The sequence below is a fragment of the Carassius gibelio genome, chromosome A19 (genome assembly GCF_023724105.1).
Source record: "Carassius gibelio isolate Cgi1373 ecotype wild population from Czech Republic chromosome A19, carGib1.2-hapl.c, whole genome shotgun sequence".
Classification (NCBI taxonomy): Eukaryota; Metazoa; Chordata; class Actinopteri; order Cypriniformes; family Cyprinidae; genus Carassius; species Carassius gibelio.
Genome location: NC_068389.1, coordinates 7,269,798 through 7,292,552, shown reverse-complemented (window position 1 = coordinate 7,292,552; position 22,755 = coordinate 7,269,798). Strand labels below are relative to the sequence as shown.

The 22,755-nt window shown below is 38.5% G+C and overlaps 1 protein-coding gene across 2 annotated transcripts in view; it reads left to right on the top strand.

Annotated features, from left to right (window-relative positions):
* The window catches only part of ldlrad4a (low density lipoprotein receptor class A domain containing 4a), a 75,787-nt gene that overhangs the window by 44,977 nt on the left and 8,055 nt on the right, over window positions 1-22,755 (top strand). The window contains exon 1 of one of the 2 annotated variants that reach the window (XM_052533142.1): window positions 6,712-7,175. The exons of the other annotated variant lie outside the window; for it this stretch is intronic. Coding sequence (XP_052389102.1) covers window positions 7,058-7,175 — 118 coding nt within the window. The 5' untranslated portion in view covers window positions 6,712-7,057. Of the gene's footprint in view, window positions 1-6,711; window positions 7,176-22,755 lie in introns of those variants that run through there. 2 annotated transcript variants of the gene reach the window in all.

Below are 22,755 nucleotides of genomic sequence, written 5' to 3'. Positions count from 1 at the left end.
AGATGGTTTATTACTGGTTTCTTTTAGATATTCCAACCAGTTCCAATCAAAAATGTATTTACATCTATTCATCCACAGAAAAAAATTAAGAAATGGCTCAGAATGAGCTACATAGAAAGTGTCCATCAGGTTCATTCTCTTATTTCTTCTTCTGTCTCACTCTTTTAGTTTTGACAGTCAAGGAGATGTGTCCTGATCTGAGGTCACAATCATGTAGCGGAAGCTCTAAAGGTTGCTAAAAGCCAGACGAGACACTCAGTAAGGACAAACCTGGGCGTATGTTTCCCCCAGTGGTTTGTGTGTGGCTTTTTTACGAGTGGTTTTACTTACCGTGAGTGTCCTGTGAGGAGTGAGAAAAAAGCAGGAGAAAGCTGCAGACGTTTAGATTGCACTCTTTAAGAAAAGTCTGTTTTCTTAGATGTACTGTGTTAATATGAAGGAATTTGCTGTATTTACCAGTACTTCAGGAGTTCAGTTCAGTAAGAGTTCAGGACTGTGGTTTTTCTCCTTTTTTGTGCCTCTGCTCTTGTAGGAACTTGTGTAATATTTTGTCTCGTTATGAGTGTTTGGGTTTTTCTCTGGAAGGCCAAAGGAAAACAAAAATTCATATGTTGTGTACAAAGTTTAAAGGGTTCTTCACCATTCAGAGTGGAACTGAGAGTAAAAAAGAAATGCAATTCAAACTCAGCATTTTAATTAAATAGAAAAGGAAAATTTGTCAAGATAAACTTGAATGTTGACTTGAAGGCTTGTCTGAAAGTTTAAAAGGATGGAAGGATAAATGGATGAATGAACGGATTAATGGGTAAATGTCTGTATGTATGAATGGGTAGATAGATGGATGGATGGAGAGATGAATGTATACGTGTAGATGGGTGATGGATGAAAGGATACATAGTAGATGGATGGATAGATGGATGATGAATGGATGGATGGATACATGGGTAGATGGTTAGATGGATGTATAGATGAATGGATGAGTGGATGGATAGATGGATGGATACAGGGGTAGATGGTTGGATGAGTGGATACATGGGTAGATGGTTGGATGAGTGGATACATGGATAGATGGTTGGACAGATGAGTGGATGGATACATGGGTTGATGGATGATGGATGCATACATGGGTAGATGGATGGACAGGCGGATGGATGGATGGATGGATGGATACATGGGTTGATGGATGGATGCATACATGGGTAGATGGATGGACAGGTGGATGGATGGATGGATACATGGGTAGATGAATGGACAGATGGATGGATACATGGGTAGATGGTTGGACAGATGGATGGATAGATGGATGGATGGATGGATGGATACATGGGTTGATGGATGGATGCATACATGGGTAGATGGATGGACAGATGGATGGATACATGGGTAGATGGTTGGACAGATGGATGGATAGATGGATGGATGGATGGATGGATACATGGGTTGATGGATGGATGCATACATGGGTAGATGGATGGACAGGTGGATGGATGGATGGATACATGGGTAGATGGATTGACAGATGGATGGATACATAGGTAGATGGATGGATAGATGGATGGATGGATACATAGGTAGATGGATGGATAGATGGATGGATGGATACATGGGTAGATGATGGATGGACACATGGGTAGATGGTTGGATGGATGGATGGATACATGGGTAGATGGTTGGATGGATGGATGGATAGATGGATATATACATGGGTAGATGGTTGGATGGATGGATGGATGGATGAATGGATAGATGGATATATACATGGGTAGATGGTTGGATGGATGAAAAGACACATGGGTAGACGGTTGGATGGATGAAAAGATAAATGGGTCGATGGTTGGATGAATGAAAAGATAAATGGGTAGATGGATGATGGATGGAGGGATGGTTGGATGGATGGATACATGGTAGATGGTTGAATGAATGAAAAGATACATGGATCAATGGTTGGATGGACGAAAAGATACATGGGTAGATGGATGGACAGATGGATACATGGGTAGATAGATGGATGGATGGATGGATACATGGGTAGATGGATGGATGAAAAGATTCATGGTAAGATAGATGGACAGATGGATACATGGGTAGATAGATGGACAGATGGATGGATGGATGGATGGATTGATAAAAAGATACATGGGTAGATGGATGGATGAGAGATGAATGTATACATGGGTAGATGGATGAAATGATGGATGAAAGGATACATGGGTAGATGGATGGATACATAGATGGATGATTGGTTGATTAATGGATGGAGAGATGGATAGATAGTTGGGTAGATGGGTCAATATAGATGGGCAGATAGATGGATGGGCAGTTGCATAGATGGATGGATGGGTGGATAGATGGATGTATGAGCGGATGGATGGAGGTTTAGATGAATGGATGGATGGACAAATAATGCTACGGACTTAGTAACCTGTAACTTTAATACATTTGTGCAAAATGTGACCCATACATTTTGTGAAGTTTGTCAAATATTTACAGGTAAAGGTTACCCAACAGTTATTGACATTATTTGCATCATGAAAATTGAAAATGATAACAATTTCCCACATTAAATTGGTCTTGCTGAATATCCTCTGAAGTACACAATATTGTGTAAGTATAAGGGGTTGTGAATGCCATTTCAAGTTGGCAGTGCGTTTTCACCAGCAAGTGCAACTCATATTTTCCTCATAACATGTAAAAGTTTTTTATAGCACTCTTGCACTGAAGACTTTTCAGAGCTATAGTTTAGGTTTGGTCTATAAAGTCTGTAAATGAATAATATTAGGTTTTGTAGAGCTCTAAGTGAAACAGAGCTTAATAACAAAAGTCTAAGTTCAAGAGCAGCTACTCAAACAGAAGTTGTGGAAAGTGTGTTAAAGGTAAAAGTGTGTGTGTGAGAGAGAGAGAAGTTCAGTCTAGAGCGAGAAGTCAATAGTCTGAGTCTGTAAGACTGGTTAATGAATACCGCCCCCTCAGGGTGATCCCTTCATGTAAACACTTCATCACAGCGGCAGCGAGAGACTGCATATCTCCCAGGGGCACGGCCGCTCACCGCCCATGACTTTACAGCCTATCAATATCTCCCGTCCTCAGGTAAAACACACACACAAACAAACTTGGCAGGCTTGATGCAAACCGACTAGAACCTGCATCTGTATTGGTTTGTTCCCATCTGATTTATTTCTGTGTGTTTGGCCTTTCTTCCTTTCTACTCTTTAGTAGCTCATTTTGGGGTATTACAATAGTTGATAGTCTAGTTAGAGAGAGAGGACTAATGAGGATTACATTAGTCAATGCTGACTGCAGCTACTCTAATCACTCCTAATCAATACTGTTGACTATTCATGTTCACCAGTGAGTTTATTCCCAACATTTTATTTCAACTTTTTTGAAATTTATGGATTTTTTTTTTTAAACAACACATTTATTATAAAAAATTTATGATTTAATTGTCAACATTTTATTTCAGTGTTTTTCTTAAAATGTAATGAGTTTCTGGGAACAATAGTTTTTTTTTTCTTGTAAATTAATGAGTTTATTTTCAACATTTTATTTTTACTTGTTTTTCCTCTAAATTTACTGAGCTTTATTTTGAAACATAATGACTTTATTTTAAAAATGTAATGATTTAATTGTCAACATTTTATTTAGACTTTTTTTTTTCTCGAAATTGGACAAGTTTTTTTTTAAACAACAACTTTTTTCTTGTAATTTAATGAGTTTATTCTCAATATTTAATTTCGACATTTTTCTTGAAATTTAACGATATTATTCTTGCATATTGATGACTTTAATCTCGAGATGGTTTTATTTTTTTATTATTGCTTGGCTCTAATCCTCTTCAGTACAATAATGATATATTAGAAAATATATAATTATATAATATATATTTTATAATATGTATCATTATAAAATAATGATATAATGTTAAGACCAAGCTATTTGAAATAATAATAATAAAAATAATAATAAAAACATAAATATGACAGTATTTTTTTTACAGTAAGATTACATAATGTGATATTAAACCATATACAGTTTAAGTTAACTTACAGTTAACCAATTAATACATTTTACTGTAGCATTTCTTTTTTCAAATTGTCTTTTTTCGTTTTTTACAGTGCATGGTATATAATGAAATATACCGTTATAAACAGTTTTTACTGTACGTTTAATATTATTGAATTTTTTTTTAATATGAAATGTCAAGGAAATGTTGTCTCTAGTGTATCTGTATAAGTTTGTGTGTTTGTAGAAGTGGTCCTGCTTCAGTTAGTTCAGTTTGTCTTATTCCCATCTTATATTGTCTAGATGCATAGTGTAATACATCAGTCTGAACTTCCATGAATATATAATGCACGTTTGCCTTTTTGGCTAGCCATGATCACTGTGATGTTGATCTCTGCTGATGTGATGGCTGAAGGCAGTGTGATTTAGACTTCCACCTGAGCAATCACAGGTGCTGTGACGGAGCCAGACGGATGTGTCTGCGTCTCAGCTGTAAGAAGCTTGGCCTCCAGCAACACTCTATGAGTCATCCCTAAAGACACTGACAGGCATTGAAAGGAGTCGTTTCTGGCATGAGCTGATATTGTAAGAAAGCTTAATTAGTTTTGGGTAACTATGAAGTCTGTACCATGTGATTTAGTGTAAATGATTCCAGTTTTCCTTTCATTTTCCCTGAAGTTACTTCCCTTGTTTGCTAAGGCATCACTTTTGCTCATTCTTAGGCGTTTGCACCATTATTATTTTTTTTGACATGCAATCGTTTGTGCTTCGGACATTAAATACACCATAAATCATGTGTTTTACTTTACTTTTCTGTGGCTGACAAGTCATGCAAACTTTTATAGTTATGTCACCCAGTAACATTTCTTTTTAAAAAATTCAGAGGTTGTCATAAACTCTTCTTATCTGTCTGACATTACCGTGACCGGCTCGTACAGGGAAAGCTCGTCTCACCACAGATTGTCTTATCATTGTAAATATCCTCACAGCCACGCACTCACATGTATCTGTTACAGCGACTCGGCCATGAACACTTCAATCCATCAGTGAGAGGTCACATGGGGAAGTAGGCCACAAACACTGGTCACTCTTCGCTTGTTTAAAGCAACGCAGTGGTGCCATGAGCTGAGAGGCCGCCAGAAGGCGCTACAGCAAAACATGCATCTCTTTCAGCTTCAGACATAACAAGGACAATATTAGCTCTCCAGTCTGACAAACAGGCCTAAAAAACAACAGTTAAATGACAGAAAAGTTTCATCTTTGTAAACACGGATGAATTAGACCTTTTTTTGAGACATAAACACTTGTTTTGTCTCTTTACACAGATAGTGTGCGTTCCTTTCCATTATGTTAGAGTTAGAAAAACACGTCTGGGGCACATTTCACATCAAAGAAAAATAAATAAATAAATTGTAAATAAATAAAATTAAAAAGAAAGAAAGAAAGTTAAGTTTGCACTTCAAAATACACATCTTAAGAATTTTTGTATTGCCCATTATTATTCTCAGTAGTGGTTATTATTTACTGTAATAGTCATTCTTAATTGCAAATCAGTATAGAGGTAGTGACAGAAATACTATAAAATAACAGCATTGTTACTGTTAACTAAAACTATTAGAAATCAATTTCATTATTGGAAATAAAGCTGCATAAAACAAAATATTAGAAAAATGTAAAGATTTAACCACATTTTTAAATATTGCCGTGTCAACTAACTGAAATGATATAAGGTGAAGTTGAAGTACTACATTTTTTATAAAAAGAAATAATAATTAAATGAAAACTAAAAATATTGAAATAAAAGCTAATTAAAATATGAATAAATATGATAATAGTATATAAATAATACTAAAATAACACTGATAAAGTTTAATTAAATTAATTAATTAATGTTAATAGTAATCATTTTAACATTACAGTAATAATAATTTCAGTTAAGTACCCAAGTGAGTCAAGTGCTTAAATGATAATGAAAAATATTTAAAATTGTATTTATTTAAATTGGCTTTCTTAGTATGTGGACAATTCTTTTGATTTTGGAATGAAATATGTGCAAATATATAATGAATCTAAAATATCAAAGTATATGGCATTCGTTTTAAACTTAAGATTTTTAAGGAAAATATTGTACACACCCAAAACATACAAAAAAAAGTCTAAAAATTATATAACAATATATGTTCAGAATTAAGTTTTCAGTCTTTATGGTCGTTAAACATTTTTACAATTGTAGTTTCTCTGGAGGAGAACCGATGCATCTTAAAAGCACTGTGACATCAGTGAATTGCTTAGTTATGATAACATTTCTAGAATCATATTTTCAGATGACACTTAGATTTATATTTTGTGACGCAATGCCATTGAATTCACAAATTAAATACTTTTGAGGTGCACTGCCTCTCACAAACTCAGTTTACCTCACTTTGCCCACTCAGCCGGACATTCCCCACACCAAACCGCCCCGGATATATTTATAGACCGCAGACAGTTTGGGAAAGAAGGGGGGTGTCTGACACATCTGCTGAATATCTGCTAGACTGAGGGGTCAGCCCAAGGTTAAAGCCTCTTCAATGCCTGCCTTGATTGGTCGTGGCTGGCACTAATGAGTGTGTGTGTGTGTGTGTGTGTAATTCTAACCGCGCGCGCACACACACAGTCCCACTGAGGGTAGAGCAACCTCTCTCTCTCTCTCTCCACCGTCATTGTCAGCGCCAGTCTCCCTCCCACCGCTCCTGTCTGTCTGTCTGGAGCTGCTCCCCTCTCGGAGGAAGAGGGAGGCGCAGGAGGAGGTGGGCTGTGAGCCTGAGACCGTCACAGAAAGCCATTCTCCTGAATGAAAGCGTGAGGAAAAGACCGTCAAGATGCTGGGAACGTGTTTACCGTAGTCTAGCAGCAGAAAAAAAAGAATGCGTCGGAGAGTCGCGAGAATGGCATGAGACGCGCGCGCACCGAGACCGCAGGCTGCTGCCGCTGCTCTGGAAGTGTTCCTCGGTTCATGTGAGGGCCGCGGCCGGCGGCTCTCTTCCCCCCCGTCCCGTCACTTCCCCGAGCCCCCATGCGAAACATCACGGTCCCGGACAGCAGCTCCAGCAACAACAATAACAACAACGCCAACTCCAATGACACATGCTCCTGCAACTGCACCCTATCCCAGCCACAGGGAATGGATATATGTAAGTAGGGCGGGTTTTTCTCAGCCGTTTTCGAATGCGGAGAGAACGTAACGTGAATCCCAGAACTGTTACATTTGGTCCAATTTCGAACGCGCAGTTAATGAAAATAGAATGTTTTTTAACCTGTGATGTTTACCGTACTTGACTCACTCTCGTGACAGCATAACAGTTTCAGATTCAATAATTTAATTCGGTCCGCATTCGAAAATGTCTCAAATATAACCGTAGCACTTCCGAATCCGTTATTATGGCACCAAGCTGTGCAAATATGTCAAACGAGAACATATTAAAGATGTATCTAAATGTAAATATCATTCCCAGGTCGAAGTATTGCAGTATTTTACCGTTATTTGTCACTAACTCACTTGCACACCCATCGAATTTGGTTGTGGCGTATTAAACTATTCGCTCAGCGCCCCCAAAATGCGACGTGCTTGTCAGAAATGACTTTTTAATAAGCCTCTGATGTATTTTAAACCGTTTGACCGATTACATATATTAAAACAAATGAGTGTTGCTGATGACTCGGGTGTCTGGGAGTGTTTGGCACTGGAACACAACTCAATGCATCAGTTGAATATTGCTGGTGTTGCTGTGGGGGCTGCGCACAATATGGCAAGCCGATTTAACATTTATTTCTTAAAACTAACGTGTCTGCTTTGTGTTACATGCTTTTTCTTTATTCTTTCTTGGTTGATTTCTAATAGGTAATGCAATAGTGATTAGTATCTTTTCAATTACGGACCAGTATTTATTTAAAAGGTTCTAGCATGGATTTATAAGACACTAGTATTTTATGAAGTTGTCACTAGGTGCATTTCTTAGTAGTATTGGGCAATATGCTCCATCATTCGAATTTATTAAATTATTTACTTACTTAGTTTCATAGCCGGAGAGTGAACCAACTCCACCAGTGAACCAGGGTAAGGCTAACAGAAGATACACATCTTTTTAGTAAAGTAACATATAGATGTCATGTCAATATAATTTTTTTAATGTGAATTAATACGTATTTAACACAATCACAAAAAAATGGTAAGTTACTAATTATAACGCTTGCATTTCCTCAGTTATTCAAAACAAGCAAAGAACATTTACATTATCAGAGAACGCGAACAATGACTTCAGTAGCGTGAGTTTATACACTTTAAAAAAAACACTTCCTTTATAATCAGTGAAGTTATCTACACTGTATGATGAATAAATCACTTATACTTACATCGCACTTACATCTGCACTTTGTCGTTTATGATGAGAACATTCGCGAGAGAGCAGAATCTAGTCAGCGAGTGCACCGAACAACAGCACTGGTGTTTCAGCGATGACTCATCTAAACTCCTCTGATTGGCCATTGTATTCATAAGCTCAACAGAATCATGCGTGATTGGTTGTAAAACTGTAAGATGTGTAAAAATATATACAATGGAACAAATAAGCACCAGTATTAATTAGATAATAATACTAGCCCAATAATAATAATAATCATCTTGATCTCAAAACTATCAGCCACAAACAATATATATTACTATAGTTGATACAGAATACTATTGAATATCGACACAACCCTATTTCTTATCTCATTATCTCCATTTGCTTTTTACTTCTTATTGTTAAGAATGGCTACTTTACAGTTCAGTTGGAATTTGATTATTTCTTATTAAATTTAAAAGTTTAGTTTAGGTCATTGCAACAATTACACACTAGCCTATAATAAATAGGCACTAATGTGTATTTAGTTCACACCAGGATAACAGGAATAGATGCTAGTAACTATTTTAATAGATTCTAAGCATGGTTGAAATAGGTATTGGTATATAATGAATTATTGCTAGTAAAAGTAGTCACTTGGTAATGATTTAAAAAGAAGTACAAATGTTAAACCAGCTTGCCATAGTGCACACGTTATTTAATTCTATTCCTTCTGCTGGGTTCCCAGACAAACACAGCTTTAGTTGTCCAGATGCGCTTATTCTTACCATTAATGTACCATTTAATAACATATTGCATTAGCATTTATGCTAAACATATGAATTACATGCAGTGAGTGTGATATTATTTTGTGTAGTTCCTTGTAGCTGTGTCATGTTGTCGTAACTATAACATGAAAGATGCAGGATAAAGTGTTGTTGTAGATCTAAAGATGTGTGTACTTCCACTGGCGTTATTGCTGGGAATTGGTTCACTGCGGTCTGGAGCGGGCAGCCAGTCAGTCAACCCTTCCCCCACTTCAGCCCAGACTGTCTTACTCAAGTCCGGCTGAGACTCCAGGCTTTCTGAATCCACAGAGGACAAAAGGGCCTGTCATAATCAGTACTCGCACTGGCTATTTCTGCCACAAATGGGATGAATTATTAAAAGTAAACCTTCATATAAAAGAATCATTCCTCTTCTCAAAGCCCCCTGGTAGACAGCACTGATGTCTTGACCCAGAAACTTTTCATTTGCTCATGAACTTGAATTGATTTCTGTTCTGTAAGATGTATGATGCATATGCAGTGTCCCCTCGGCTAGTGAGAAAATCAGGAAAAAAGGGAAAAGGTTTGAGTTCTTTGAAAAAAAGAGAGATTCGAGAAATTAGATTTTGTAGATCTTATGAAAGCTATAGACTTTTCACCCTGAAAAAAGAAGAACTTGAATTTTGTGTAAAGAATATAAAGAACTGTTAAGAAATGTTGCATTGTTTATTAGCCAGGTGGAATTTTGAATTATTATGACAATCCCTAATCAATTTTCCATAACCGCAAATCCAAAAGAATGTTTTACTTTAGAGGTTTTTTTTTTTTTTTTAGTTTTTAAAAACCCACAATGATTATACTTTATTTATATATTTGTATTAAATGTACATGTATGACTCTATGCTGTTTGTTGTATTACATTGCCATTTAAATACAGAAAACTAGTGTTTCTAATACAACAGTACAACAGATTTTTCTTTTCTGATGTAATCAGTCTCTACATATGTTTGCTTTTTATTGTAAAGTTGTTGTTTTTTTGTAAATGCTATTGTTTGTTGTTTTAGAAATTTACCCAACTATGATGACTTCCGCTTTTGAAATGTGTAAAGGGTTCTTGGTGATTCTCAACACTGTAATACAAAAATTTCACAAAAAAATTTTTTGTAACTGATTCATTAAAACTAAACTAAATTAAAGGCTTTTTTTTTTTTTTGAAAATGACACAATTTAATGGCTCTAAAAATATACTTTACTTTCATTAAAATATTATTTCTTATTTCATGCTTTTGATTGTGAAATTAATAAATATAACCAATATTCATTCTTGACTTTTACTGTTTTTATTATTATCAATTTATTTATTTGGATTAATTTTCCTGCTCATGCATGTTGTGTGGTCTTGGCACAAACTGTGTGTGTCTTACTTGTTCTTGTTCCTAAATGATAAAGCATACCAACCCTACACAATTTAAATAAGCGTATGACTACTGTATGTGTGTGTGTGCATGTGTCGGGACGTGAAGGTGAGAGTGCATTTGTGGGTTTCCGTGTCTGTGCTGTGGTGTTTGGGACGGGCCGTCGTGCAGACAGTGGAATGCCTGGTGCCTTGGTGCTCAGATTCTACTGCAGTGCTGTCTGCGTTCAAACCTTGCCTGTATAATCGCTGCTGTATTAGCTTTAGCATTCAGTTCTCTTCATTTTCATGCGTGTTTGCATGTTATTAGATTCTAGGAGTTTCCTTCCCTCCTGTCTTAGCCATTGTTCTGTCTGCTGTTTTAGGCACAGTCTGCGTCTGAGGTTTTACGAGCGAAAGGCTGCTTATCTTCTCTGACAAAGGCCTTACACCATGCGGCTATTTCAAGTGAAAACAGAACCTGGCTATTAATAGAGCGCCGTGTGGAACAGCACTGTTGTATTGCTAGTCATGCTGCACGGCAAAAGAAATGCACGGTCATTGCGTCTTTCTTTCTAGTTTGCAAATGGCTGCACACGAAGGGATAGTGTAGTCCATTTCCAGTGGGACAGTGGCCAAATTCGAGCACCAGAATGGAGAAACAGGATATTTGGACTGGCATTCGGCTCACTAGTGCGCTGCAGCTCGTATGTAATGAATACGTAGGGGACAAAAACACCATCCTCGTCAATATCTGATCTCTGCATCAATTTGGCACCTTTTTTATTTTCCACTGGCGGGCCGAAGCTTGGCCCGGACTATAAGGGTGAGGCTTGAGACGGGACACTAGAGTCGAGTGTTTATTGTCCGGGGCCAGAGGTTCTGTCTCTGTTGTTAACTATTTATTACAGATGCTGCCTTTAGAAATGTGCTGGTAAAAGTCTAGCGTGGGAGGCTGTTGTGTTTACAAGCTAAACTTAACATGTTTGAAAATGATGTTAAAGTTAATACAGTCAGCTTAGGTTTATAAGGTTATATCTTGGCATTGCTTTTACTGAAAGAATTATGGTAATAGCCTAATTTTTGCACGAATAGCCATCCAAATTTGGCCAATACCCAATAGACGTTTTTATTTGAATTTATATCCATTGTTGGCTGTAAGCATCTATCTATATCTGTCAAGTATATACCAATATCCAAATGTTCAGTACTTATAAACTGAATATGGTATATTATATATATATGGTTTCCGCATTACATCCTTGAACCCCTAAAAATAAAATAAAATAAACTGTGCAGCATTTTAGTTTCATTCATTATTTTTATACCAGCTCTTGACTAAGTGAAGTTGTGGAGAATGTGTGGTCGTGATTCACATGTGTGTGTAAGTGTTTGTGAGCAGAGCAGTTGTGTGAAGTGTGTGAACACATAGGAGGGATCAGTAATTGCCTTGTCAGAGAGGTGTCAGTCAAACAACCCCGTGGGCCCTAGTGCTCTGTCCAGTACAATATGCACACTCTGTCCCGCTCTTCCTCTCCAGCGTGGCTCCGGGGTAGACTCAAGGTCACACCCCTGCCCCAGTAACCCCGGGCAGGGCCATCAAAACTCGACTTTACAGGCCCACCCGGCCATAACAGCGCTGCATCCAATAATCTAATGCACCTAATGCACCAGCAGTGTGTGTGTGTGTGTGTGTGTGTGTGTGTGTGTGTGTGTGTGTGTCTGTGAGCCAGTTTGATGAGGTCACACCGGAGGTCAGCTGTCAACGCCTCCTGCTAATCTTTGTATGGCCTGCTCTCGCTCTGAGGGGTGTGTGTGTGTGTGTGTGTGCTCGGTGTCATGTCAAAGGGTTTTAAGGCACACAGGGGGAGGGTCGGCCAGCTGAGGGGTAACTAGATTCATCTTTTACAACAGTACTAAAACGAAACGCACTAAAATGCACCATTCCATTTCCGTCAGATCATTAAACTTACCAAAGATCCACTTTACCAAGATAACAACACTGTGCTAATGAAATGTGTCTCTTGGACTGCAGCGTAAAAACGTCTGTCTTTGTGACTGGCAGGACGATACTCTGAAACAGGAGCTTCTCAAGCTACACGCTGTTTATAATTACATGTAGTTCAGAGGACTACAGACAAGCTACTTTATACAACAAGCTACCAACATAAACGCTGTAAAAATTATTTTATTGGAGTACATTTTACATGCATGTTTGTGCTAAACATATGAATTACATGGTTTTTTTATTACATGACGTACGGTCTCTTTCATATGTTTTCCTGTGATCTGCTTGTGCCCCGCTGAAGGTTAGGTTTGACGTGGATCTTCATGCTTGTTTTTCTAAAAAATAATCAAATGAATTTATACGAAATCATCCCTGTGTAAAATAGATCAGTATTCTCATGACATCAGATTAGACATTTTAGGAGCACACTTGATTATTCGTTAAAACCTGTGATGTTGCCTTAATTGCACTACAATATAACCTGTTGGAAAACATTAAAGGAACTGTTGGAAAACATCTGAGTTGTAGTTGAGTTAGCATGACTGGATAGCCTCGGACCCAGCCTCTGTTTGTTTGTTTATGTGAGTGTCGTTGGGTCGTTTGTTCACAGTATTCCGGGTGTCTTTGGAAGGCAAAGAGGGGGCAGCTCCGGGTGTCACCCTCTGCTCCTGCCAGCGATGAGCTTTGCCCTCTGACAGCAGCAGCTGAGCCTCTCCCACAGCAGTCAGCCAGCCTTGACATTGGCCATGGTCCCCTCCTTTGTGTCTGGCCCCCCCTCCCACCTTCTGGGACTCTCCACGGGCCCCGGGGACTGAGCTCAGAGGAGATTGGTCGTCATGCTGGGGGCTCGGCCAGCCCTGCGGGGAGGGAGTGTAGTGTGTTTTGTACGTGTCTGGCTGAGTCGTATGTGGACAGACCCATGTATGTATTCATGCTGTCTGACGGAGGGGTGCTGATAATGGATAGGGTTTAAGGGTGCACATCTCTCGCCTCTGTTAGGCTTTTGTATAACCAGAGGTCCAGACTTGTGTCTGATGTCAGCCCTTTTTATTTGGAGGTCGTTTCCTTTAGGCAGTCACACAACACAGTGGGAGTTGTTGTGTGTTGTTCAGTGTTATATATATTTTAGTGATTAATAAACCTATTTTCTATATAAAGGCATCTTCTGATCACCTTCTGATACAGATTTTTCAGTAGCTAATATAATGTCAAGAGAGTGATGAGAAATTAAAATTAAAGAAATTTAAATAATGCACTATTTTATCAAACTTAACCACAAATACACTACTGTTTAGAAGTTTAAGTTAATTTAAACAAATCTAATAAGGAAAAGGAAGCAGCACAACTGTTTTCAACACTGATGATAATAACAAATGTTTCTTGAGCAGCAGATCATCATATCAGAATGATTTCTGAAGGATCATGGGACACTGAAGACTGGAGGAATGATGCTGTTGATTCAGCTTTGATCACAGGAATAAATTATATTTAGAAATATATTACAATCAGTGATAGGGGTAATGCATTACAAGTTACGCAGGTTACGTAATCAGATTACTTTTTCAAGTAACTAGTAAAGTAGCGCATTACTTTTTCATTTACAGGAAAATATTTTTTTTTGTACTTTTTCAAAAGCTTTCTCATTTATTGACTGACAAGACTCCTGTCCCCGTACTGGGAGAGGTCGGAAGTACAGAAGTGCTGTGTGAACATGATGTAGTTCTAGATTAAATGTGAATGTGCATTAATTTATCCCACTCACAAAAAAAACAGAACAAAAAAAAAAAACAGATTTAGTATTCATCAAAATTAATTAAAACGCAAACTCAGAATATGATGCAAACCTGCGGTAATGAAATGTTAAATAACACAAATGTATGTATGTCTTTGCTGCTGACCTACTAATAAACAAAAATGACTAGATAAACTAACAATTGTGTTTCATTTTTTTTTTTTTTGTTGTTGTCTATATATTTTTGGTGAATTTCTGATTAAATTAGTGCAGCCTCTGTGTGCGTAACTTTTAAAGCTAGTGTATATTTTAAGTTTATTTAACTTAGATTTAAAAACTAACATTTGTTTTGGTTTTATTGGTCAGAATGGCCAAATATTAGTAAATGTACTGGCTTTTGCTGGTCAGAATAAATATTGATCTAACAAGACGTTTCTAAAATAGGTTTTAGATCAGGTCTAAATGCAAGTTTGAAGTTAAAGGTTAAAAAAATAAAACTGAAGTAGAGCATTAAGTACAAAAATGCAGTGTTTTAGATGCACGTGTTAAGGATTTATTTTTTTATGTTTTTGGTGTGTGTGTGTGTGTGTGTGTGTGTGGTTAGTTAGTTGTAAAGCCAATATCCTGTAATTGTCTGAATGCAAAAACAGAACATATAACAAAAGAAAGTTTATAGAAGAAAAGCATATTTTTAAAGCATAGATGTTGGATTTAAAAAATCCTGCGTGTGGTTTTCAGAGCAGTCGTGGCGGAACGCAGACCCTATCTGAAGCAGTGTTGCTGTTTAGCGTTTACCCGGGAATGTAAACAATTTGTGCGCATAACACACACAGCGTCTGGCCTCCCTTCCGCTGCCTTTTTTGTTGTTGTTGTAAAATGGTGCATTGGTGCTCGGCGCAAAAGAGACAGCCGAGAAGACAGCAGACGAAACAGAATCAGATCAGACGTGATGCTATCAGACTGTGTGTCTCACACCCTTCCCCTCTCATCAGGCATGCATGCACTGGGTCCTGCTCCCAGACAGCAGCTCTCCTATCCCCTCCTCTCAGGGTTGAAAGGTCAGAAGGCCTCTGCCATAACCCTTAGCTTCTCATTCATGGTGCTCGTGAAGTGCATGCTGCCTGATTTAAATACAAAAACAGTCTGTTCTGCATTGGCAATTACTAGAAAAAGAACCATCAAAATGTAAAGAATTATTTTAGCAATAATTTGAATATTTTAGGTTTATATTTCACAGCAAACACTGATGGATTGGATTTGTGTAATTTTCTGTGTTGCGATATATTTCACAATGCAAATGTTTAACACAATAGGTAAAATCGTAATAAAAATAAAGGCATCTTTTCCACAATTTTTTTTTTTTTTTTTTACAAAATTATCTTTTTTTAATATGCCTTAATATAACAATATGCAGACATTTTTAAGTGATGCACAAATCATTGAATCATTTTTTTTTTTTTTTACTACTTACTTCAGTTTAATGCAGAGAGGGATTGTGAAGCCAAGTTTTCTAACTTTAATGGCCAAATAAAACATGCATTTCAATCATTGTAATATTCCCAATTGTACTTGCACAAAACCATTAAATAATGCATTGTAGTATTATAGTTTCTGATGGCTGACATTGGGGGAGGGATGTGTCTTGACCCTCATTTGAAAGTCTGTCGGGGATCTGATTATGTCAGTCACCCCTGTCTGCACCTATCCCCAAACTGAGAGAATGGGGGAGCATTATTTTATTAAGATTGTCGGCAGTTGGCCTGTCTGGAAAAAAAACTCTTAAATTGTCCTTGTCATTTGTATTATCTAACTATATGCATTTTATTTAAACAGTTTTTTTTGAAGGGTAGGAATAAAAATTTGTGCTTAAAACATTACAAGCACGTCAATCACACAAGACTGTTAGACATATATGATGCTGCCTGTGTTATATTAGATGTTGTGTCTTAGTGCTTTTGAAAAATATTGTGTTTTTCGCTGACGTGTAAATTAAGGTTAATAGTTGGCATCTTTGTGATCAGCCTCCAGGACAAGAACTGTCCATTCTGTGATCAAGAAGGACATTTCAAGCACGTTTTATTCTGTTGTACTCTTTTTGTTTCCAGTTCTTTTTTGGTCCCGTTCGTCAACCACTCATTCTCTCTGCGTGAACGGCAGTGTCAGCTGCGTAGGAGATGATGCTCTGGAGGTAGTGTGATCCTCAGGGAGCGCGTGGAGGCCGAGGGGTTGTTTGTGTGTTAATGTAGTGAGTCAGTGTTCAGATAGGATGGGCTCTTACCTTCACATCTCGTATTACAGCAGTCAGTGAAGTCACATGCTGAACCCTGTCATAATCATCATGTTGTTGACTTGATGTTCGCAGTTATTCTCCGAGTCTCCCAGCGCTATGTTTAGAAGATGTTTTCCTGCCAGGACTAAAGCTATCAAGGCTTAGCGTTCTTTCTTTACTTTTCCAAAGAGATAATGGAAATTATCACAGAGGGATACCATAGACTTTGTCTGGGGCTTGGCAGCGTGAGACATGAATGTTTGAGAGCTATTTGCACCATGACACTTGTTTCTGTTGTAAGAGCCAACGAGCCATTTGCTCTCTAATCATTTATGTTGTTCAGTGCAGTGCAGATAAACAAAATGGAGGAAAATGGAACTTTTAAAACGAGGGTAACTATGGAAATTTAATCTTTTGATCCAAAAATGAGGGTTTGGCTCACTGATGCCAGTGCAGTTCAAAATACACAGCCAGTTAAAACATATTTGTGTTTTTCTGCTTGTGTTCCCTCTTCTGCTGCATGTTAACCAATTTAAATTCTATAGCTTACCTTAATAAAATTTCCTGGTGTTGTTGTGCATTTCAGTGCATGTTAATGGAAAACAAATGTTAATCTTTCACCTCTAAAATTATTTTTATTTTTGTTTGACATCACCTAGGTCTTACAAGCTATTCGTTAATATTAAGCATTTAGCCATTTATATTTTAGGCAGCTGTTGTAGGCAGTGCAACCTTTCAAAAGTTAAAACAGTAATTGAATGCCTGTTAATGTAATAAAGTTTACAACATGGTCTGTCCATTCTGGTATTGAATGCTCAATTTTAACAATCCAATCAGTTCTCTTTCGAGTTGTTTTTCATAATGAAATACTCCGAAATACACAAACTATGGAAGTACAGTTGGTTTTGCACAAGTTTCAATGCATAGATCCAAAACCCCTGCATTCGCAGAGATTTGGAACAGCTGTGTATGACCCTCCATCATTTATCTTTTTACAATAGGTGGTAAAAATCCTTCAGTATGTGGATTGACAGGAGTTGGTCTGAGCCGAGTGTTTAGTATCCCAGCATGCCTCGATGTGAGGTCCCCACATGTCTGCTCTCAAGACTTCCCTGGGGACAAAGACTACCAGTTAGGAATAGCCTCACCGTAGAATAACATTGATTATGAGGGCGAAAATGTGATTGTGAGGATGAAAGCTACATATGATGCATATCTTCTTTTATTAGTACACACTATGTTTATTGTACATTGTTAGCACACATGCTGTTCCACTGTAGAGTGCTTTTAAAGAGCTTTGTCATGCTGTCGGAACTGCAGAAAGAACATCATGTACCAAAAACTATTTGATGAAGAACTAAATCCAGGGCTGGGTCCTGTTTCAAGGGGATATGACTCAATCCGCCTGGGCGAACGTTAGTGAGAGGTGGAGGAGGAAGAGAAGGGGGTGTCAAATGGAAGAAGAGGAGGAGAGGGGTGTAAAACAATATTTGAAGCAAGTAGGTGTCACCGGTGGGATGAGATGAGCTGTAGGTTGGGGGTGGGAGTAGGGGGACTCTGTAGCAGGTGGTGTCTGGGCCCAGGCAGAGCTTATCTTGTACAGTCTTACTGGCAGGTTAAATAATTAAAGAAAAGTGGGTGTTATGGCATGGGGAGTCTAGACGTGTCTGGCACCCGTATGGGGCGTCTCTTTAATACGAGCGCTTTATCTCAGATTAGAGAGCGAGGTCAGTGGCTTGCGCCCTGCTTAGGTGACAGTGCCACTTTGCCAGAGAGGCACAGACGAATAGCTCTTGCCACTGGCACAATTAAATGCACCCTAGTTCTGCTATTGCACTTCCTGGTATCTCTCCCACAGTGAAAGGCCATATATGTGTTAGATAGCACAGTTCATTTTTACGGCACTTTTCATTGTGATTGAATATGGTGTGCCACAAGGACTTAGATTTTGACCGTCTTTATTTTATTGGGTGGCTCTTTGAGTTGTTCTCTGATCTCATTTGTTCCATGAAACTCAGTTTATTCAAGTGTCCTCACTTTCAATCTTTCTTTTCCTTCCTCTGTCTCCCACATACTCTCTGTCTCTCTCGCACTCCATCTCTTTGCGTTTTTTCATACACCTTGTGTGTGAATGGAAAATGTCTGTCACACCAGAAAAGGGCTGCTCTGTTGAAAGACTTCACAAGCTCACCCTCCCCTTTCTCTCAGTTTCCCCGAAACTGAAGAACGAGAAAATTCCAAAATGCTTAGTTGCCTCTTTCTTTCTTTTCTGTCCTTTCTGGATAAAGTAAGTCCCACATAGTTGTACCCTGCAAATATTTAGTAAAATAGCACTACTTCGGTCAAATACCTTCTGCAGACATTTCTTTCTTTCTTTCATTATTTTGCCCATTCCACAGCCTCTCATAAAGTGATTCATAGCATGTTGCTAGGGAATGTTTCAGAAAGGGGCATTTACTGCAGCAGTGAAACGTGCTTCAGTCTTACCATATGATTGCATTTCTGGGTGAAACCTGCCATCTCACAAGTCTCCATCCCACATGGGCGTCTGGCTTGTGCCCTTTCCTTTTGTCTGGCATTCTGATGGGACAACTCAGATAACACAGGAGGAGGGGGCAATGTGCCCCTCTCAAGTTCCCATAATGCCTTTGTTGTCTGGTGCGTGCAGTGACGTGGGTGAATGGATGGTTAACTAGATTAAGGCTTGTGCTTGATGAAGCAGTGGTATTATGACTGGATATGTCCATCTCAGTTTTTTCTGCAGTTACCAGTACAACCTGCAGTCATGAATGCCAACATGGGTGGCTGCATGTTCAGTTGTGGGTTTGTGCATGGAATCTACTGGGGATTGCTTGCTTTTAGTGTGGTTTCGTAATCCCTGAAACACAAGCTGGCCCAGACTAAAGAGGAGGCAAGGAAACTTTCAATGTTTTTCTCTCGTCCCCGCTGTCTTGCCATGCCGATGAAGTCACTTGGAAATTAGTCGTTCACTGCACACACACTCTTTCCCTTGGAAATTTGTTGTGTAATGTGTGCTTTGGTATGAATTCAAAGCCCATTCTAAGAAGTTTCCCTCACTGCTGTGAGTTCAACTGTTGGATCTCTCATGACATGATCTCCACGTACTGTGCCTGACTCCATGAGAATAGTACTGTACCGGAGAGACATTTGGAGACGGAGCACAGATGGCTGGCAGTGAGCAGCAGTCCCCATTCTCAAGCCTCTCTCCCCCTCCTCCTCCAACCGCTCCGTTTCTTTCCTCCCAGATCATGAGAGCACAGCTGTTTTCCTTCTGTTATGAAACTGTGGAGAGGAGGAAACAGGAAATGGCTTCATGAAATATAGATCTGGAGGCCAGACATGGTTGTCTTTGCAGCTTGTGAGCACAGTATAAAAAAGAGAGTGAGAGAGAGGGGGGGGGGGAGTTTCGGATAGGCTTATGTAATGCCTCCTCCATTTCCTTCAGCTCAGTAACAGAATGGTCTCCGCAGAAGAGAGCTGTACCGCACTTTCTAGCAAACTTGTGTGCTGCCAGGGCTTTCCAACCTCGGAGACGAGGTGACGACTGCTTGAACAACGCCGCACCCAGTTCACCTAAGAGCCTGTTAGAGGCTCTGTGACAGGTGTTAGCACATATCTCCTCTTAGCTAACAACACAACCGAGCAGCATACGTAGCAGTAAGAGGATTGAGCTGTCTGATCTCAGAGAGTCCACATAAGGCTAACCCGAATTAGCCCAGCTGCCTCTCTCCCTCGCTGTTGTGCAGTTGTTGCCACATTATCGCAGCCTGTTTACATTTCTGCCCTGTCGCAAACAGGCTGACGACTGTTTGTTGTGTCTGCTCTCTCTGGGGTTTGTGTCTGTAATCATAATACATTAACAGATCTTCCGGGAATGCCATCACGTCTGACTTTGATGCATGAGCCCTCCGATGAGCAATGGGAAGTTTAAATGAGGCTCAACGAATATGATTTTATATAGGGATTACGAGTTTATGTAACTTGCGGTGTTAGCGTAGTGATAAAACAGCTGATGACTGATGACAATAAAGTCACATTGAATTCAGTTTCATCGGTATCTGAGTAGTATCTAGTAGGGATGGGTACCGAAACCCGGTATTAAACTGGCCCCGGGGCTAAATTATGAAAGACCGTAGTATCAGTAAGATCTGACAGTATCAGTTCTGCTTTCGGTACTGGAGGGAAAAAAATAATGTACAATGTATTTTTGCTTAATAATGTTGTCGTGCACATTTAATCTCGCTAAACATTTCTAATGTGCGATCATATTAAGACGTTTGTCTGTGAGATCTGCGAGAACTCTCATGCACGCCGCGGAAGCTGTCTGTCAGTCAGTCACACACACACACACACACACACCACAACGAGCGCACACACATGTAGTAACTGTACGTAAACTCCTGCTTAATAATAAAGAGTGACGATGGTGAAGAGACTTGCTTAATGTTATTGTGCACATTTTATCTCACCAAACATTTCTAATTTGCGATATTATTAAGACGTTTGTCTGTGAGATCTGCAAGAACTCGCATGCGCGACGAGCGCGGTACACGCATAACAGTACGAAAACTTCTGCTTATTACAAAGAGTGACAAAAGAGAGACCAAAACGTTCCAAAGTGTGGTTATACTTCACTAGAGTTAGTGCTGACAACCCTCGTTGTCATAAGTGCAAAACAATATTTGCATGTAAGGGCAGAAACACAAGCAATCTTTCAAAGCATCTTTCAAAAGTGCATTGTGTGTATCGACGGCCTAGCTTGCTCGTCTCTGGTTGTTGCCCCCTCTACGTCAGGTATGTATGCTAAAATCATGTTGAATCAACGTTGTTCACGTCATTTAAAATAAAACTAAAATCTCCCTGGTTTGCTAACCTTACGTAGAAATTCTGTTGATTTCTTTTGGGAAAATTGAGAATGAAATCAACATATTTTCAACTTGTTTTTAAAATTCCAAATAAGGAAAAATCAGTATGTAAATTTAAACATTTATTTGGCTAACTTTAATGCACAGCACCTCAAGTTAGTTTACAAAACAGTATATAATTATTATTATTATTTATTTATTTTTTAAGCTGCAGCTACTATGAACCAACCAACTCCTCCTAACACCTCTGGACCAAGACAAGCCCATTATTAATTTTACATAAAAAAAAAAAAAAAAATGTTAATTCTGTTCTCAACTTGTTCTTAAAAAAAAGAACACACACACACAACACAAAGTACTGATAAGAATACCGTTAAAGTACCGGACCGTTAAGCAGTATTGGTAAGAGTAGTAATACCGTTAAAACCTTAACGATACCCATTCCTAGTATCTAGTTGAACTAAAACTTATCAAGACCAGATACACCCGATGCACTTTTAATGTATCCTCGTAAAGTTCGGGAGCATATTTAAATTGACAAATTAAAGCTGTGAAAGAAAGATGTACAGGTGTTGATTGTTTAGCTGGCAAAACATAAAAAGGTGTCTTTACAAAAAAATTCTGTGAAAATTAGACAAGACCGTACAACCTGTACCTCACAGCCTTTTCATTCAAGCCCACCCTGACTACTAGTGTTCACAATTTAATCAATATATTGTAAGTTACTAATTATAATGCTTACATTTCATCAGTTATTTAAACAGCAGGTATCATAACTGACTTCAGTCTAGCTCGAGTTAATGCCCGTTATAATCAGTGAAGATATCTACACTGTATGATGAATACATTTCTTATACTTACATTGCACGTACATCTGCACTTTGTTGTTTATGATGAGATAATTCACGAGAGAGCAGAATTCAGTCAGTGAGTGTGCACTCAACAACAAAACTTGTTGTTTTGTGGTGATTCATCTGAACTCCTCTGATTGGCCATAGCATTCATAAGCTAAACAGAATTGTGTGCGATTGGTTATAACACGCCACACTGTAAAAACACAGACAAATAAATATAATGGAACAAATAAGGCCTAATATTAATTAGATAGTATTATTAGCCTGATAATATTAATAGAAATCATTGTGATATCATCAAAGGCATCAGCCACAGATGATAACTCTGACTATCGTCCATACACAATACTATCGTCTATCAACAAAAACCCTACTCACTACAGTCAATTTTTACCGCATTAGATGCCATCATCTCTTGTTTGGGTTGTTTGGCTCAGAACAGGTCGTTTTTAAGGAGGACAGAGTAAGGATGCTCTGATAAGA